Source organism: Aspergillus novofumigatus (assembly GCF_002847465.1).
Source record: "Aspergillus novofumigatus IBT 16806 chromosome Unknown P174scaffold_7, whole genome shotgun sequence".
NCBI classification, from domain to species: Eukaryota; Fungi; Ascomycota; class Eurotiomycetes; order Eurotiales; family Aspergillaceae; genus Aspergillus; species Aspergillus novofumigatus.
The window spans coordinates 1,539,343-1,554,329 of NW_020194280.1; the positions used below are offsets into that span (position 1 = coordinate 1,539,343).

The 14,987-nt window shown below is 51.9% G+C and overlaps 5 protein-coding genes across 5 annotated transcripts; 2 read left to right on the plus strand and 3 right to left on the minus strand.

Moving 5' to 3' along the window:
- The first annotated feature begins 104 nt into the window (after positions 1-104).
- On the plus strand, positions 105-1,878 carry P174DRAFT_506610 (class I SAM-dependent methyltransferase). The gene is made up of 3 exons (XM_024831316.1): positions 105-506; positions 594-1,564; positions 1,621-1,878. Exons 1-3 carry the CDS (start codon positions 176-178, stop codon positions 1,828-1,830), a joined length of 1,512 nt encoding a protein of 503 aa, XP_024679628.1. The 5' UTR covers positions 105-175; the 3' UTR covers positions 1,831-1,878.
- A 210-nt stretch (positions 1,879-2,088) lies between these two features.
- Positions 2,089-3,912, plus strand: P174DRAFT_444803 (putative acetamidase). Its single transcript, XM_024828176.1, has 5 exons — positions 2,089-2,747; positions 2,804-2,916; positions 2,964-3,187; positions 3,245-3,519; positions 3,572-3,912. Exons 1-5 carry the CDS (start codon positions 2,300-2,302, stop codon positions 3,844-3,846), a joined length of 1,335 nt encoding a protein of 444 aa, XP_024679629.1. The 5' UTR covers positions 2,089-2,299; the 3' UTR covers positions 3,847-3,912.
- A 357-nt stretch (positions 3,913-4,269) lies between these two features.
- On the minus strand, positions 4,270-8,995 carry P174DRAFT_515002 (uncharacterized protein). The gene is made up of 4 exons (XM_024832121.1): positions 8,702-8,995; positions 6,931-8,630; positions 5,981-6,233; positions 4,270-5,913 (listed from the first exon to the last, which is right to left on the minus strand). The coding sequence occupies exons 1-4, from the start codon at positions 8,747-8,749 to the stop codon at positions 4,354-4,356; spliced, it is 3,561 nt and encodes a 1,186-aa protein (XP_024679630.1). The 5' UTR covers positions 8,750-8,995; the 3' UTR covers positions 4,270-4,353.
- A 154-nt stretch (positions 8,996-9,149) lies between these two features.
- P174DRAFT_444807 (nucleic acid-binding protein) lies at positions 9,150-10,365 on the minus strand. The gene is made up of 3 exons (XM_024828177.1): positions 10,341-10,365; positions 9,824-10,249; positions 9,150-9,751 (listed from the first exon to the last, which is right to left on the minus strand). Coding segments are annotated over exons 1-3 (852 nt in total). The 5' UTR covers positions 10,343-10,365; the 3' UTR covers positions 9,150-9,327.
- Positions 10,366-10,497: 132 nt separating this feature from the next.
- P174DRAFT_282122 (putative C6 transcription factor) lies at positions 10,498-13,847 on the minus strand. The gene is made up of 6 exons (XM_024821556.1): positions 13,637-13,847; positions 13,160-13,574; positions 12,880-13,102; positions 12,786-12,817; positions 11,200-12,732; positions 10,498-11,144 (listed from the first exon to the last, which is right to left on the minus strand). The coding sequence occupies exons 1-6, from the start codon at positions 13,756-13,758 to the stop codon at positions 10,827-10,829; spliced, it is 2,643 nt and encodes an 880-aa protein (XP_024679632.1). The 5' UTR covers positions 13,759-13,847; the 3' UTR covers positions 10,498-10,826.
- Positions 13,848-14,987: the final 1,140 nt, after the last annotated feature.

Consider the following 14,987-nt stretch of genomic DNA (forward strand, 5'->3'; position numbering starts at 1 on the left):
ATCTAGATCCCATTCGAGCGAGTGAGGTCAGCGTAGGAAGTCGGAGAAAAAGCTCGGGCCGCTTGAGGAACTCCTCCGCCGGTCTCCATCCATCATCCATCATTATCGTCATTCCTGTCAATTGTCTACTACGTTTGAATTATATCTCCTGGAATACCCGCTGCTCCATCGTCCCATGGACAGCCCGATCCTCAGTCAGCTGTTTCGACAGCTGTTCCGACATCCTGCTTGCCAATCATTTAGAACGTCGTCACCAATAACCCGCAGAGCAAGTTGCGTCCGGTTGCAAGCGCCAGTTCGTCAACAATGTCGTCCTTTTCTCACGCGACGGTCACCGACCAAGCGCAGGAGTACCGATGATGGGATGCATTGGCTCAAACGGGGGGATTATCCCAGGGATATTGAGGAGGAATTAAAGACATATCCGCTTGTCACGGCGAAAGATCTGCGGAACCGTCGCGAGCGCCCGCGGCAAGTGAAGATGTTGACTAGAGAATTCATTGACGGTGCGTGGAATTTTTGCTTGCTCTTACAGGCATGTCTGTCAATGGCGAATGTACTTGGAATGCTGACTAGATCTGCTGTTTATATAGATAGTTTGTATAATCCCCATTACGGCTATTTCTCGAAACACGCGACCATCTTCAGCCCCGGTGAGCCGTTTGATTTCAACAACATCGAAGACGGGCCGGCATTCCATCGCATGCTCGGAGAGCGGTATACAGAATTCGAAGATAAATTAGATGAAACACAGCCGGACGTGGCCCGTCAATTGTGGCATACTCCCACCGAACTGTTCCGCCCTTATTACGGGGAGACAGTCGCTCGATACTTGGTGTCAAACTATAAATTGACATTGTACCCCTATCATGACCTGATCATATACGAGATGGGAGCCGGCAACGGTACAATGATGATCAACATTTTGGATTTCATCCGAGATACAGATTACGAAGTATACCAGCGAACCAAGTTCAAGATCATTGAGATCTCGCCCGCGCTCGCGAGCCTGCAGATGAAGAATCTGACCGATTCGGTGAATGCAGCTGGACATATGGACCATGTTGAAATCATCAACCGATCCATCTTCGACTGGGATACCTATGTACATTCGCCTTGCTTCTTTCTCGCATTGGAGGTGTTCGATAATTTCTCTCACGACGCGATTCGATATGACCTCAAGACGGAACTTCCCCAACAAGGTGGCGTACTGATTGATGCGGACGGCGAATTTCACGAATATTATAATGCGCAACTCGACCCTGTGGCATCTCGGTTCTTGCGTGTCAGACAGGCTGCGGCGCGTCGGCCGTTCCCGACCCCTCTGGGCCCCAAAGCTATGCGCCAGTTGCGTGGTTCCTTGCCCTTTCAGAGCCCTTATACCCTTCCGGAGTACATTCCCACTCGGCTCATGCAGTTCTTTGACATCTTGGATAGCTACTTTCCTGCACATCGGCTGGTGGCGAGTGACTTTAGTAGTCTCCCGGATGCTGTTCCTGGTGTCAATGCGCCAGTGGTGCAGACACGTTACAAGAGACGAACAGTGCCAGTGTCTACCCCCTTTGTAAGTTACTTCCTTGTTTTTGATGGTACGGACGCATTCTAATCGTGTAATGACAGGTTCACCAAGGCTACTTCGATATATTCTTCCCCACCGACTTCAACGTCATCGAGGATCTCTACCGGGCCATTACCGGGAAATTGACACAGGTGATGAGTCACGAGGACTTTGTCCGCCGTTGGGCGTATATAGAAGACACCGAGACGAGGAGCGGCGAGAATCCGCTGCTGACCTGGTATAAAAATGCCAGCATGCTGATGACGGTTTAGACGAATGTATCAGTACTGTAAATGATAGTGAATCATAAGCATATCATGAAATCAATGCTCCTGTATCAGTCCTCTTGATTCAGAGATATAACGACGTCGATCTCGTATCCCCACAGTTCTTGTGACTTGATTAGATGAGCTTGTACAAACTTGGTCCAGGATAAGCATTCTCATCCGGCCTGCTCTGGGTATTCGGCAATTCAACCACCTGCCCCTCTTTGTCCCCCGCAAACCAACTCCCAGATATCACCTAGATCTGAGATACAGCTCACCGTCTGGATTGGACCGAATATCCTCGGTGCAGGAAACAAGGTTACACTCCTCGTATATCTTTCATCGATTAGGCCAATCATCATGCAGCTACCCCATTATCAGCAATCAAGGACATCTATATACAGCATTCCTGTCAACTTCCCATATCTGCAACACCTTGATCCATGACCTCTGACCACACAAACTGATAAACACCATGACGGTCCCATCAACTCCACATTGGAAATCAGCGGTGCAGCAAAAACGCACCGCCCAACTCAACGCCATCCCTCCCTCCTGGCGTCTCCCTTCCACAATCCTCACGCCTCCCCTCCCCAACACCCTCGAGACCATCCGAACATGCGGCCTCCTTTCTGCGGAGGAACTTGAATGGACCGAGACTAACGATGTGTCGAATCTCCTTTCCCTCCTAGCTTCGAGAGAGGTGAGTTCCGTGCAGTTGACCACGGCGTTCTGCAAGCGGGCGGCAATCGCGCAGCAGATGACCAAGTGTCTGACGGAGATCTTTTTCGACCGGGCGTTGGCGCGAGCGAAGGAGCTGGATGGTCAGTATGAGAAGACCGGTATCCTGACAGGGCCTCTGCATGGACTGCCGGTCTCCATCAAGGATCGGTTTGATGTGGAGGGGATGGATACTACGGTTGGTATGTTGCTGCAACTTGTGTGAGACTTGGTTCTTAAAATTGACTGGAGTGAACAGGATGGGTTGGCTTGATTGGCAAGCCAGCACAGAGGTCCAGTTCCATCGCCAGATTGCTAGAGTCCATGGGCGCAGTGCTCTACGTCAAGACCAATATACCACAGTCTCTGATGGTATGCGTGCTGTCTCAAGTCTGCCTACTTCTGCTGACAAGACTCAGATGTCTGACTCATACAATCACATCTTCGGCCAATCCCTCAACGCGTTCAACCACGAGCTCATCTCCGGCGGCAGCTCTGGAGGCGAAGGTGCTCTGATTGGTGTGCGAGGGAGTATTCTAGGTATCGGGACGGATATCGGGGGCTCGATCCGCATCCCGGCTGCCTTGCAGGGTCTCTACTCTATCTGTCCGACAACGGGCCGTGTCCCGTGGGACTGTTCTTTGTGAGATTTATCAAAGCCATGCGTCCTGGAAGAACGGCTGACTGACGCGCCTTACAGTATGCATCAGCACTACCTCGTTCCCCCAGTCGCAGGGCCCATGGCTCGAAGCATCGCGACAATCGAGTACTTTATGCAGTCACTTCTCGATTCGAACCCCTGGGACGTCGACCCAGGTTGCATACCTATTCCATGGAGGAAGGAGTTAGCGGCCTTGCCTGACCGCAAGCTCAAGTTGGGAGTCGTCTTCGACGACGGGGTGGTCAAGCCACAGCCGCCTATAACTCGTGCTCTACGCGAAGTCGTAACGAAGCTTGCAGCAGCTGGCCATGAAGGTATTTTCTCTGTTAGTGTCAAAGGAAGTCTCAGGCTAAATTCTCGTAACAGTCATCGAATGGAACACTTCCCTCCACATCACAGGCACAAATCTTTGGAAGAAAGCTATCCTAGCAGACGGGGGCTCTCACTGCAAACAGCTCTGTGACATTGTCGATGAGCCGCTGATCGAAGGGATGCTAGTCGGGACTCCAGCCGATGCACTTTCCCTTCTGGAACGGGAAAAGGTAGCTCATAGGCCACTAGATCAGGACCCCTCACAAGTCCACCAGCTGACGCTTTACAGCTCGAGGAAGAAAAGTGGCTCTTCCAAGAACGTTATCTAAAGCAGTGGAAAGACAGCGGCATCGATGCGCTCCTCATGCCCGTAACGCCCTGGGTGGGCTACCGGCCAAAAAGATGGGTGACGAGCTATCAATGGCTGGGTTATACGGCCCTCTTAAATCTCCTAAACTATGCAGCAGTAACGGTGCCCGTGACGAGCGCAGATCCCGCTTTAGATCAGCCTGATCAAGAGTGGTTGGCTCATACCCCTCGGAATCAGTCTGATGAGTTTAATCATGGCCAGTGTAAGTGATTCCGCTGCTACACCGAGACTCGCTATCCTAATAGTCGTGATAGATGATATCGACTTGGTCAAGAATATGCCAATCTGCATACAGATTGTAGGAGGGCGATTCGGGGAGGAAAAGGCTGTTGCTGTCGCGAAAGTGGTTGATGAGCTTGTACATTCGTGACGGCAGTTTCAGAGGGCTACCATTTTGATTTGCCAACTACATTACTGTTGCAGACTATGAATATTACAATAACAGTATCGAATCGAGACAGTGTCATCACAATTTCGCCTGCCCCTCATGGGCATTCCCCTGCCAGGCAAACCCTATCTTCTTCCCAATGCCCGGTTCCACAATGACATTGACGACGGTGACCGTATCACTCAAGAACCCCTCCCGCGTAGCAGTCTCCAGCTCCTCTTCCGAGCGGACAAAGTATCCCTTCCCACCGCACATGGGACCGAATTGCTCGTAGCGGGTCTCGTAAAGGAGACTAGTCGACCGCAGGCCCTTCTTGCCGTCATCCTGGTCGTCAGATTTAGTGTCATTGGCCGCTGTCTGAGCCTGTCGCTCTTTCCACGAGCTCTCAGAAGCACTGTCGCCGTGGTATATGCCCGAGTTGTTCACCACGAAAATAAGAGCGGGGATCTTGTAGCGAGCCATGGTCTCGATTTCCATCGCGCTGAAGCCAAACGCACTGTCGCCTTCAAGAGCTACAATCTTCTTCGGTTTGCCCGTGGATGCTGGAAAGGCGTTGTACGCCTCGTGAGCGGCGATGATATACCCCATTCCCACGCCCATCGTAGCATATGTGCCAGCGTCCAGACGCTGACGGGGATGATTCAGCGGGAAGACCGAACGGGAGATGTCCATAGTGTTCGCGCCTTCGGACACATACACGACGTCCCCGTCTTCAAACGGCGCCAGCGAATTCAGCGTCGTCTTGATGATCTGAAAAGCCCGCTGGTACGTCAAGGGTGAGTTCTTCGGCGTAGGCGTAAATGCAGCCTTTTGCGCCTTGGCCTCATTCTTCTTCGCCGACTCCGCCAACAACGACAGGAACCGGCTCGGAGCAGCCGACGAGGCATATCGCCAGTTCGAAAGAGAAACCAGCAGCTGCTCAACCACCAGATCGATATCGCCGACGATCCCCAGCTCCGCAGCGCCCGCATTGCGACCGATCTCCTCGGCGCAGATATCAACCTGTATGATCTTCGCGCGAGGAGACCACTTGGGCGGCTCGCCAAAATGCAGGATCCAGTTCAGGCGCGCCCCAAGCACCAGCACCACGTCCGCGTGCTTCAGCGCCGCGCTCCGCGCGCTCGACACATTAAGAGGATGCGAGTCCGGCACTACACCCTTCCCCATCGGGGTCGGGAGGAACGGAATCTGCGTCTGCTCGACTAACTTGCGGATCCCGCCCTCGGCCCTTGCATACGCCGCCCCCTTGCCGATAATCAGTAACGGCGCACGAGCCGCCTTGAGCAACTGCGCCGCCTTAAGGATCATTGCGGGGTCCCCGCTTGCCTTGGGAGGCGGCGGGACGAGGATTTCCTCTGGCTCTGGCAAGCGGAACCCAGGCGCGGATTTGCCCTGGATCAGGTCGGCAGGCAGGTCGACAAACGTCGGCCCGGGACGCCCGTACCAGCATGTCCGGTACGCGTTTTTGACAGCGCCCGCGACGAAAGCGAGAGACGGCGGCCGCACCGCGAACTTGGTGTGCGGCGTGAGGAACGAGATGGCGTCCATCTCCTGGAAGGCGCCCTTGGTGACGCCTGAGGTCTCCGCTGATCCGGCGAGCACCAGCAGCGGGAAGTTATTCGCGGAAGCATTGCCAATCTGTGCGTTGCAGGACAAAATCGTCAGCTATGGCTGGATGGGTTTGGACTGGCCGCCGCTCACTTACCCCAGCCAAGGTATGGAGGACTCCTGGTCCTCCAACGACAAGACAAACACCAGGTTGTCCTGTCAGATACCCGTACACGCTCGCTGCATAGCTGCATGCCTGCTCGTTGCGGAACGCAATGAAGCGAATACCCAAGTCGATGGCACTCTCAGCAACTTCTACTACTGGAATACCCACTATTCCGAAGATCACAGTGACGCCTAGGTCGCGCAGCGTCCGGGCAATCAGCTGAGCACCACTAACGACAGCCATCCTGGTGCTAGGTATAGTAAATCAATCCAATACCAAGCAGATCAGCTAACCCTAGCAAGGTATATATGTATAGATATATATATGTATGTATGTATTAGGTATTAGATGAGTGATGGAAAGCCATCTTTGGGACATTGAAGCTTCGGAGGATGGTGATGGATGAGGAGATGCTATGGGGCACTTCCGAGGTTACAAATGACGCAAGCCCGGAATGATTCCCGAAATGTAAAGTGGTTCGTTATGAACAGCGACATCTAAAATTCAGTGTCTTCTCTGTCTTTAAACATGGAAAGTTAATACTAGACGGCTTACCAACGATGATCTTCTAGTCCATCGACCGTCGGTAGACCGCGCAGTGAGATATATAAGACTGCCGGAAAAGTGACAAGAGAGTATACAGTACTAAGAATCTATTTTGCCGATACCAATTTCTCAAGGTATGAATCAAATTCGCTACATGTTGACCTCGAGGTACGAAGAAAAGTCATATGGTATCCAACACATCAACTGTCCACGCAATAAATATGCCCGGTCATGCCAAATCCTTGCCCGTCCGTTCTATAGACAGAAAGCGCAGGAGGTATCATCCCTAGAAATCGAATTCTTTCCTGAACACATTCACATCCATCCCTGCCACTACCATATCAGCCAGATCCCGACGGCCCATCTGGCTGAATACACGCCGCAGCGTATCGTACAGGTTGGTGCTCTGGTTCTGGCTGATATGGAGCATCCGCTCAAGTTGCTCGTCATCAATACCGCCCTCGCCACCGCCAACGATCTCACGGGCTCGCTCGCGGCCCTCCTGTTCGACGACACGGTGCATAGACAAAGCGCCTAGGAGGTGCTGTGCGGCCTCAGGATAGCAACCAATGTTGATGCAGGATACGCCAAGGTTGTACCGGGCACGGACAAAGTTGGGGTTGATTGTAAGAGCTTGCTCGTATGCCTGAATAGCCTCCTCTGAGCGACCGGAGTTGGCAAGTGTAGCTCCGAGACGGTTCCAGAGAAGGTGAAGCTGCTCCTTCTGATTCACTGTGCCCGACTCGGTAGATGCCAATGCGGCGGAGAAGCAGTCGACAGCCTTGTCGTATTCCTCTGCACAGTAGAAGAGAACACCCAATCCGACTTGAACATCTGGGTCCATCTGCTCTCCGGAAGGTGACAGCTGGGCCGCCTTGATGAACAGATCGGTGACCCGTTCATGTAGAATCTGGCGATCTGTGAAGCCCAAGTCTGCGTCGGATGACAGATCCTTAGGATCGATGATCTGAGGATACTTGACAGAAAGCCAACGCTCGAGGGTACGGTAAGCCGTCGAGTCATAACCTTCGTTTGTATACGAAACAGCCAAACCCATGAGTGCGTCCAGATTGTTGGGATCGATCTTCAACGCCTGTTCCAGGGCACGAATAGCAGGAAGCTCCTTCTCATTTTGCGCCTGTGCCGATCCCAGCATTGTCCAGGCTTGAACGTGCTGAGGGTCCTTCTGAACAGCCGCCTCGAACGCCAACGCGGCCAAGGAAAGATTGCCGCCTTCGCGCATGATCTTGACGCCTTCTTCAAAGGGATTGGCCACATTCCGGAACACGTTTTCCTCTTCGAACATGTAATCGCCCAGCTGAGGATCTCGGAAACGCGTGTGGAGATTGTCAAAGCCGTCCCACTCGCCGAGGTCTCCCATGTGCAGGTTGTCGTTGATATCGAAAGCCGCATCTTCCTCCGCCAGTTTCCTATTTGTCGCCGTTTCAGCTTGGACTCTTTGCCATATGCTCTCAAAAGCACCGTAATCTTGAGCATTACCGGTGTCAGTAGTGGGGACTGACCTATCGAGATCATTCAGCTCCGCCTCCATAGCCGCGTTGGCCTCATCGTCCAGGCTCTGGTTGCCCGCCGTCTCCATCTCAGCAAACTGTGCCTCCCAGTTCTCATCATCGAGCTCGACCATGCGGCCCTTGCCTTTGTCCTGAGTGGCGGCCTCCGCTGGCTGTTGTTGCATGCCCATAGGTGTATAGGATGGACGCATCATGCCCATTCCTCCCATACCCATGTACCCCATGCCCATAGGACGCTGATAACCCGCCATCATCGGCGACGCGGACGTGGCTGGACTTGACGTTTGTGGCAGGCCCACCCGACTCTGTTGTTGGAAGCGAGCAAACTCTGCAGGCGTAAATGCGGACCCATTGTTCATTAGAGGTCCTGTAGGGCCGGCAAACGCAGCCTCCATCCGGGCATGCTCGCCAGTATCGAACTCAGCGGCCCACCCCGGAGACCCCGTCCTCGGCGGAGTGGTCTGGAAGTGATCTAGCTCGCGCCTTAATTGTTCCATCGCAAATGGTTGCGGTGCTGCCCCGGGAATCTGTCCTGGTTGTTGTGCGGCAAACTCGTCCATCATCTACTTAGATTACCAATCCATTGTTAGCTACAGTAACTAGCAGCGGCTTCAAAGAGAGTGAGATTTCGTACCTGATCTTGACCACCCATCATACTCCTCGACCGCATGCTCTCTTGCATGCCCCGGGACCCCTGCCAACGAGGCGGTCCCGTTGGAGTGACTTGTCGTCCTGCACATGCTTGGTGAACTGTGTGAGCGGGTTTCCCGCGGTAGAGCACTCGGCGCCACCAAGGAACGACATGTTGACAAATTCACCAGAAACCCGTCTGAAAAAATAACATCAATAGTTAAGAAGGGATCTGAGCGGCCAACGATCAGCTTCAATAGAGTCTAGGATAAAAGGAGGAGGAGGATGCAAAGGTAGATGACAACGGTATCTCCGCCAAAACGTGGGGTTTGAAACCGATCGGAGACCTGCTGATGCCGAGGTCCGCCATAGGTCACGTGCCTGGATATCAGGAGATTCCTGCCCATTTTTTCCTCTCTAGTATTATGCTCCAAGTCGTCTCATTAGGTGTTGGCGATTACTCAGATGTATCTTAGATTGAGAGATACCAAAGCTCTATGTTGTATAGAATACACTTGTGAATGCCTGCTATAGTATACATGTTATGCAAAATGGTACATCGTTCGTCAAATTTTTGCAACATAACCAAGCGCATAAAGGCAGAGCCTAATTGAATGGATAACGCGACGATTACTCCTCCTTCGGAACCTCCTCGATACGACTACCCCTCCTGTTGGTATTACTGTAGTCCACGCGAATCCGTCGACCGAAGGGTGCCTTCCCGCTGAGAATCTCGAAAGCCTTCTGAGCGCTCTCGACATCGAGGAATTCTGCATGAGCGAAGCCGCGAGGTTGCCCTGTCCGTCGATCAACCGATACGCGAACATCAATAACATTGTTGATATCTCTGAAGAGCTCGTTCAGATCCCGATCGGTCATCTCAAACGACAGGTTGCCGAGGTACAGCGTCCTCGAAACGGGCTGCAAGGGCCTGGATCCGCCGCCGCTGCTCGCATATTGCGCGGTTATACGGCGGCCCTCATAGACTTGCAAATGCATAGCCTCGACGCAGCTTTTGGCGGCATCAATAGAGTCAAAGTGCACGTATGCAAACCTATTCGACAAAACACAGACAGATTGTTAGATTTCTCTTTTTCCCGCAGAGAACAGTAGGAACTAGGCTCACCCTCTGCTCATTCCTCGGTTATCAGTAATGAGATCGACTCTCTCCACAACGCCAAACTGCTGCATGTGGTTCTTCAAATCTTCCGCCGTCACATCGTAGAACAGATTACCAACGTAGACCGTCTCTTTAGGCTTGGGATCCCCTTCCAGGATCCGGAGCCGCTTCTTGGGTTTCTGAGGCCGCGCATCGCGAGGATCGTGCTCCGCCAAAATGATCTCGGAAATGCCATGATTCTCGTGCTCTGGTGAGCTCGTCGGCTCCTGGCTGACGGAGTTGTCGCTGAACCATCTCGTATGTAATGCTAATTGAGATTGCAAAGGGGATAATACGGGTAGAGGGACGCGAGGTGCAAGGGCCCTGGCTGACCATGCCGGCGAGGTGACCGGCAAAGACAGGAGTCGAGTGGCTGCTCGCCGAAAGCAATACCTGTAAAGAGATGCAATCAGTCACGGTGTCCTTGGTGGTAGAGGAAAATCTATCACAGCATCCATATAGAACAAATAGATTATTTCCTTACATTTTCTGTGTCCTCGTGAATTGAGTCGGTGATATATGACCAAGGGCAAAGGCAGAAATACGGGATGCGTTCAGCAAAAAAAGTTCGCCTTATCGGATACGATAAATGTCACGTGACTGCATCAGGCCATGCACCCCCTTTGAAACTGATGGATTTTACGAAGGAGGGAATGAAAGCTTGAGCTTTTCACCAGCTTTTGTCTCGCGCAAATGAAGTAGAATGAAACCAACCTAGCGCCAATTACTGAGGCAATAATTCACAGTAAATGTGGGAATCGAGTGGAGAAACAGGGTATATACAGTCTTCCGGATTTGTACATTTCCCAGACATCCCAACAAGAGGGTGATTTGAGTCCTTGAGGAAACTCCACACCTCCAAACCATACACCGCTGCGGGAAAAGATAATATTGCTGAAAAGAAGTGAACCACTGGACAACTGAAGCTTCAAGAAATGTGCAAATGTGCTTTTGCGATCGACATGAGTACTTATAAGATGCCCTCGCCTGAAGCATTGTTGCTTTTTTGAGGAGAGTTGTTGTCGTAAGGCACGTTAATGCCCGGACTCTCATACTTCACCGGGTCTGGCGAGAAGACATTGGAAAAGCGAGGCAAAGACCGCATATTATCTGCAGTGTTGCCTTGCTGCATGGAAGGTAATTGTGTGGATGACAAGGACCCCTGAGCTTGTAAAGATGGGTGAAGCGGCGGTTGTGGTGATGGTTGCTGCTGCTGTCCTTCGAACGTTGGCCACCATTGGTTCGGTATGTCGAGATTCGAACTCTGAATATAAGTGTCCCAAGAATCCTGTTCGCGGGTGTTAGTCCAGTGGTGTCAAGGCATGAAAAAGGGGCAAGCGTACCCAATCCAAGTTCAGCTGCATATCAGGCATTTGTCCAAACATTGTGCTGAACGGGGACAGAGCTCCGGGCACCTCTGCCGTGGACCCAAATGCCCCCGGGGCAGAAGGCGTTTCTGACACTTTGTAACCAGTTTCATTGAATGCTGGGGATACTGAGTTTGCGGTGTTCATTCCACTGCTCAATAATCCCAAGGTCATTGCGGCGCTTTGCTTCTCGTCCTGAGGTTCGAAGGCCGGCGCCGTGGCATTACTGTCTGGAAACCCTAAATTCAGTTTGGCAAGCATCACGCCGAGAATGCCAACGGCTTTCCAAGCTTCAAGCGACTCCTCACGAAGTTCCTCCCAAATCTCTCGAGAACGCTGCAATGCCACGATCATCTCCTGTCGTCGCTCCCTGCCCCACGCAAAGGTGTCGCCGGCATCTCTTCCGCCGGCTTGAAATTTGAGTCCATGATACAGGTCGAAGCAGACAATAGTGGCAGCCAGCAAGTAATCATTGGAGCTGAGGGAATTTATGCGATTCTGCTTTGTGCGCAGACGTCCCGTTGGCCTTGTTTCTGCGTGTAGCATTGACTGAAACCGCAGCAGCTCCATGGCTGAATCGATGCAAGTCTTGCGTGAGTAGGTGAATCGCGGATTTCCACGTGCTTGAACGATATAAGGCCGGTGGAGAACACACTGTGCTTTATGGTAGACGCTCATTATCTGCCAACGGTCAGTACTACAACTCGCGATATAACTGGCAAGTGATTGACGTACACCGAAGCGCGACATAATCAGATTGGACGGGTCCAACTGACACTCCTCGAAAGGGCGAATGACAAGATGCTCCGGAATCAGGTCCCGAGCTCGGCGAAGCTCAGCATCCAACTCCATCACCTTGTCATAAGATTCACTTTGCACACTCGAGGTGAGCTCGGTAACGCGGCCAAATGCGTACGCCAGACGGGCTTTGGCAATGAGGTACGAGATTGGTGTCGGTTCATTCGCCGGTCGTGAGGGAGGAAGTTCCTTGCAATTTTCGTCGAAATCATCATCATATAGGTTCCGCGGAAGCTCCGTATCACTATCCACAGTGCGAATCATGCTGGGCAGCCCAACCTGAAACGAAAAGAGCAAGTCGGATTGCCGCACGAAAGTCCATACGCGCCGGCGCATCTCACCTTGAAAGGGGGTAATGTTGGGGAAAACTTTTGAGTCCCGGTGGTATCCCATTCTCATCGCTAGCCTTGCGACAACACCGACAAGCACCCAGACAGAAATATCTGCTTCCTTCGTTTGACGAAAGTCACCATGGAGATGGAAGATGAATGTCTCGATCAGGTAGGGATAAGGTTTGGTATAGTCGGCCAGAGTCAGACATTGAGCCACTAGATTTCGGAAAGTCCCAGCCATGTCCAAAGATTTCCCTCGAAACTCGGGTGGCTCGTCCCCTTCTTGGTTATATGACAGCATAGCGAGTCGCATCATGGCGAACAGCATGCCCACCCAGACAATACAGGTTTGAGAAGGATCTTCCCAATGTTTGTTATACTTGGGGAGGAAGTCAGAAGGAATACGGTCTGCAGGAGAACAATTATGCTTACCTGAGCTTGAAACGTCGGACCGTGAAGAATATCTGTTCATGGTTAGTCATGGATGTATTTACATGCAAGGTCTCACATTTCTGTCGGTACTCACGGGTCGCTGGATCATAGCTATTGAAATAGCGAGCAATAAGCATATCTGTTGTATATCTCGAGGGAAAGGAAGACATAATCTCTGCGCGGCTGGCAGGCTTCATGGCCCCAAGAAGCAGCGTGGAGCCTGGGACATCGCTCGGCAGCTTGGTTGTCTTGAGCTTCTCGGCTTGCTCCTCGTACTGCTTCTTGTACGTGTGGAAGTAATTACGAACTTCGGCGATCTGTGGATTCGTGTAAATGAAGAGAACTCATGAGCGCATGGTCAAGTGCTGACTCACATCGTTGAGGAGGGAAGCCCAGTGCGCATCGCTGATATAGTATGATTTATTGTTGTCGACTTTCATGATACCAAATGACTTGGTAACTTGCTCCGTATCGCTCTCCTCCGGAGCATTTGATGTCTCCTCGTCCAGATCGATGTCGTTACTCTGGTTGAGGGAGCCCCCACTACTGCTGGTCCCGGAAATTGCTGCCATTGCCGCTGCCGGGCCTGCAGACTGTGATCCGTTGGTCATCAGGGACAGTACCAAGCTCTCGAGTCGGTCTATTCTGTTCTGCATATCGTCCGGGGAACTTGAGGCCGAGTTCTGTGTTGCGTTCTTCCTTCGCGCACTTACTTGAGCATAGGTACAGGAAGAAGCATCGCCTCGCTTTACGCAGTTCTCGCATGGGTGGGCGCGGTTGCATTTCAGTCTTTGATGATACGGTGTTAAAGTATGCTCTTCTTTAGATAGAGGAAAAATGCGAATACTCACTTTCTGTGCCGGCAGGGGCCGCAAGAAAGTGGCACCCTGTTTCGTTTTCGGATAACCCTAAACTGGCCATCCGGCGATACGGCGCCAATGCTTGAGGAGGTGGATGGTGGAGTAGGCGACATTTCGGAGATGAGACCTTGGTGAACGGTTGTGCTAGACTTGTTGATATGTATTTCACACGTAGGCCGACTAGCTTCACTTCGAGCGGAAATCCAAATGAGCACGGCGCAACAGTGAGTCCTGAGCGAAACCTGGCACCAAGTGCTTATCTGAGACCGGTGTATCTCAATCCAGCTGTGAAATGTCCGTCGGGTGCGTGGCGCGCTCGATTCGAGAGGTACCTGGCCAGAGGTGTGCGCAACGCGGTTTCTTGGACTTGGGCAGATTAAATTCTCAAGGTACCGAGAAGAGGGCGCGGGTTCAGATACGGCTGAGTTTCTGGCAGCGTTTCGGTGGACGATTCAGCAGCAAACAATGAACCTGAATTGCTAAGCTTTAGTGGGGTTGATAAGTTGCGGCGGCGTCTCAAGTCGATCTCGTTGGTGATTTATGCGACGCTGCTTTTCTGTTGTTGACAGCATGCGCAAACGTCACAGATATGAAGTGCTTAAGCTAGTGTGCGTTAATAATAAGAATCGTAGAAGGCGACCGAAGGCAGGGAAACGATAGTGTGGATGGATGGACGGACGGGCGCAAGCGGTCGAGGGCTATCGAGTGATGTCGTCGAAACAGGGGGGCGACGGACCAATCCTTCATTCTTCTGCGATATGGCGACCCGCGGAAGAGATGGACATTCGTTCAATAAGATGCGCCAGTTCTAGAGAACGAGAATTAAGGATATGGGCGAGAAAGGAATAATGAAAGGACGGTCAACTGTGGTAGAGTGCCAATGATGAGGATCAAGATTACCTACGCATTATCTCCGTTATCACCACGTTTTGCTTGCCTGAGGCCTAGACGCGGTTCTCACTATGGGAGGCTCCTACGCGTGCTTCATACCTGATAATAATAAATGATCTTTATTATCGCCTAACTTTACGAGGAAGAAGGCATACATACTGTCAGAAATGGTACTGTGTCCAGTGAGCTTAACCGAATATTGATAATGGTCCTTTACATATGCAATACGAGCAGATCAGGCATGAAGCAGACCAGATACAGGGCCCCAGGCAGCTACTTAGTTACGCAGACCAAGACAATGACTTCGCAGCAAAGTGATACATGGAGAGTATGGCAGAGACCATCCAGGATCTAGACTAAACAAAGTAGGCCATTGCATCCTTTTCCGCCAGTTTCTTTGTTCTGAAAAGGAGAAGGAAGGAATTTGATTTGTTGAGCGGCCAACGCTAGG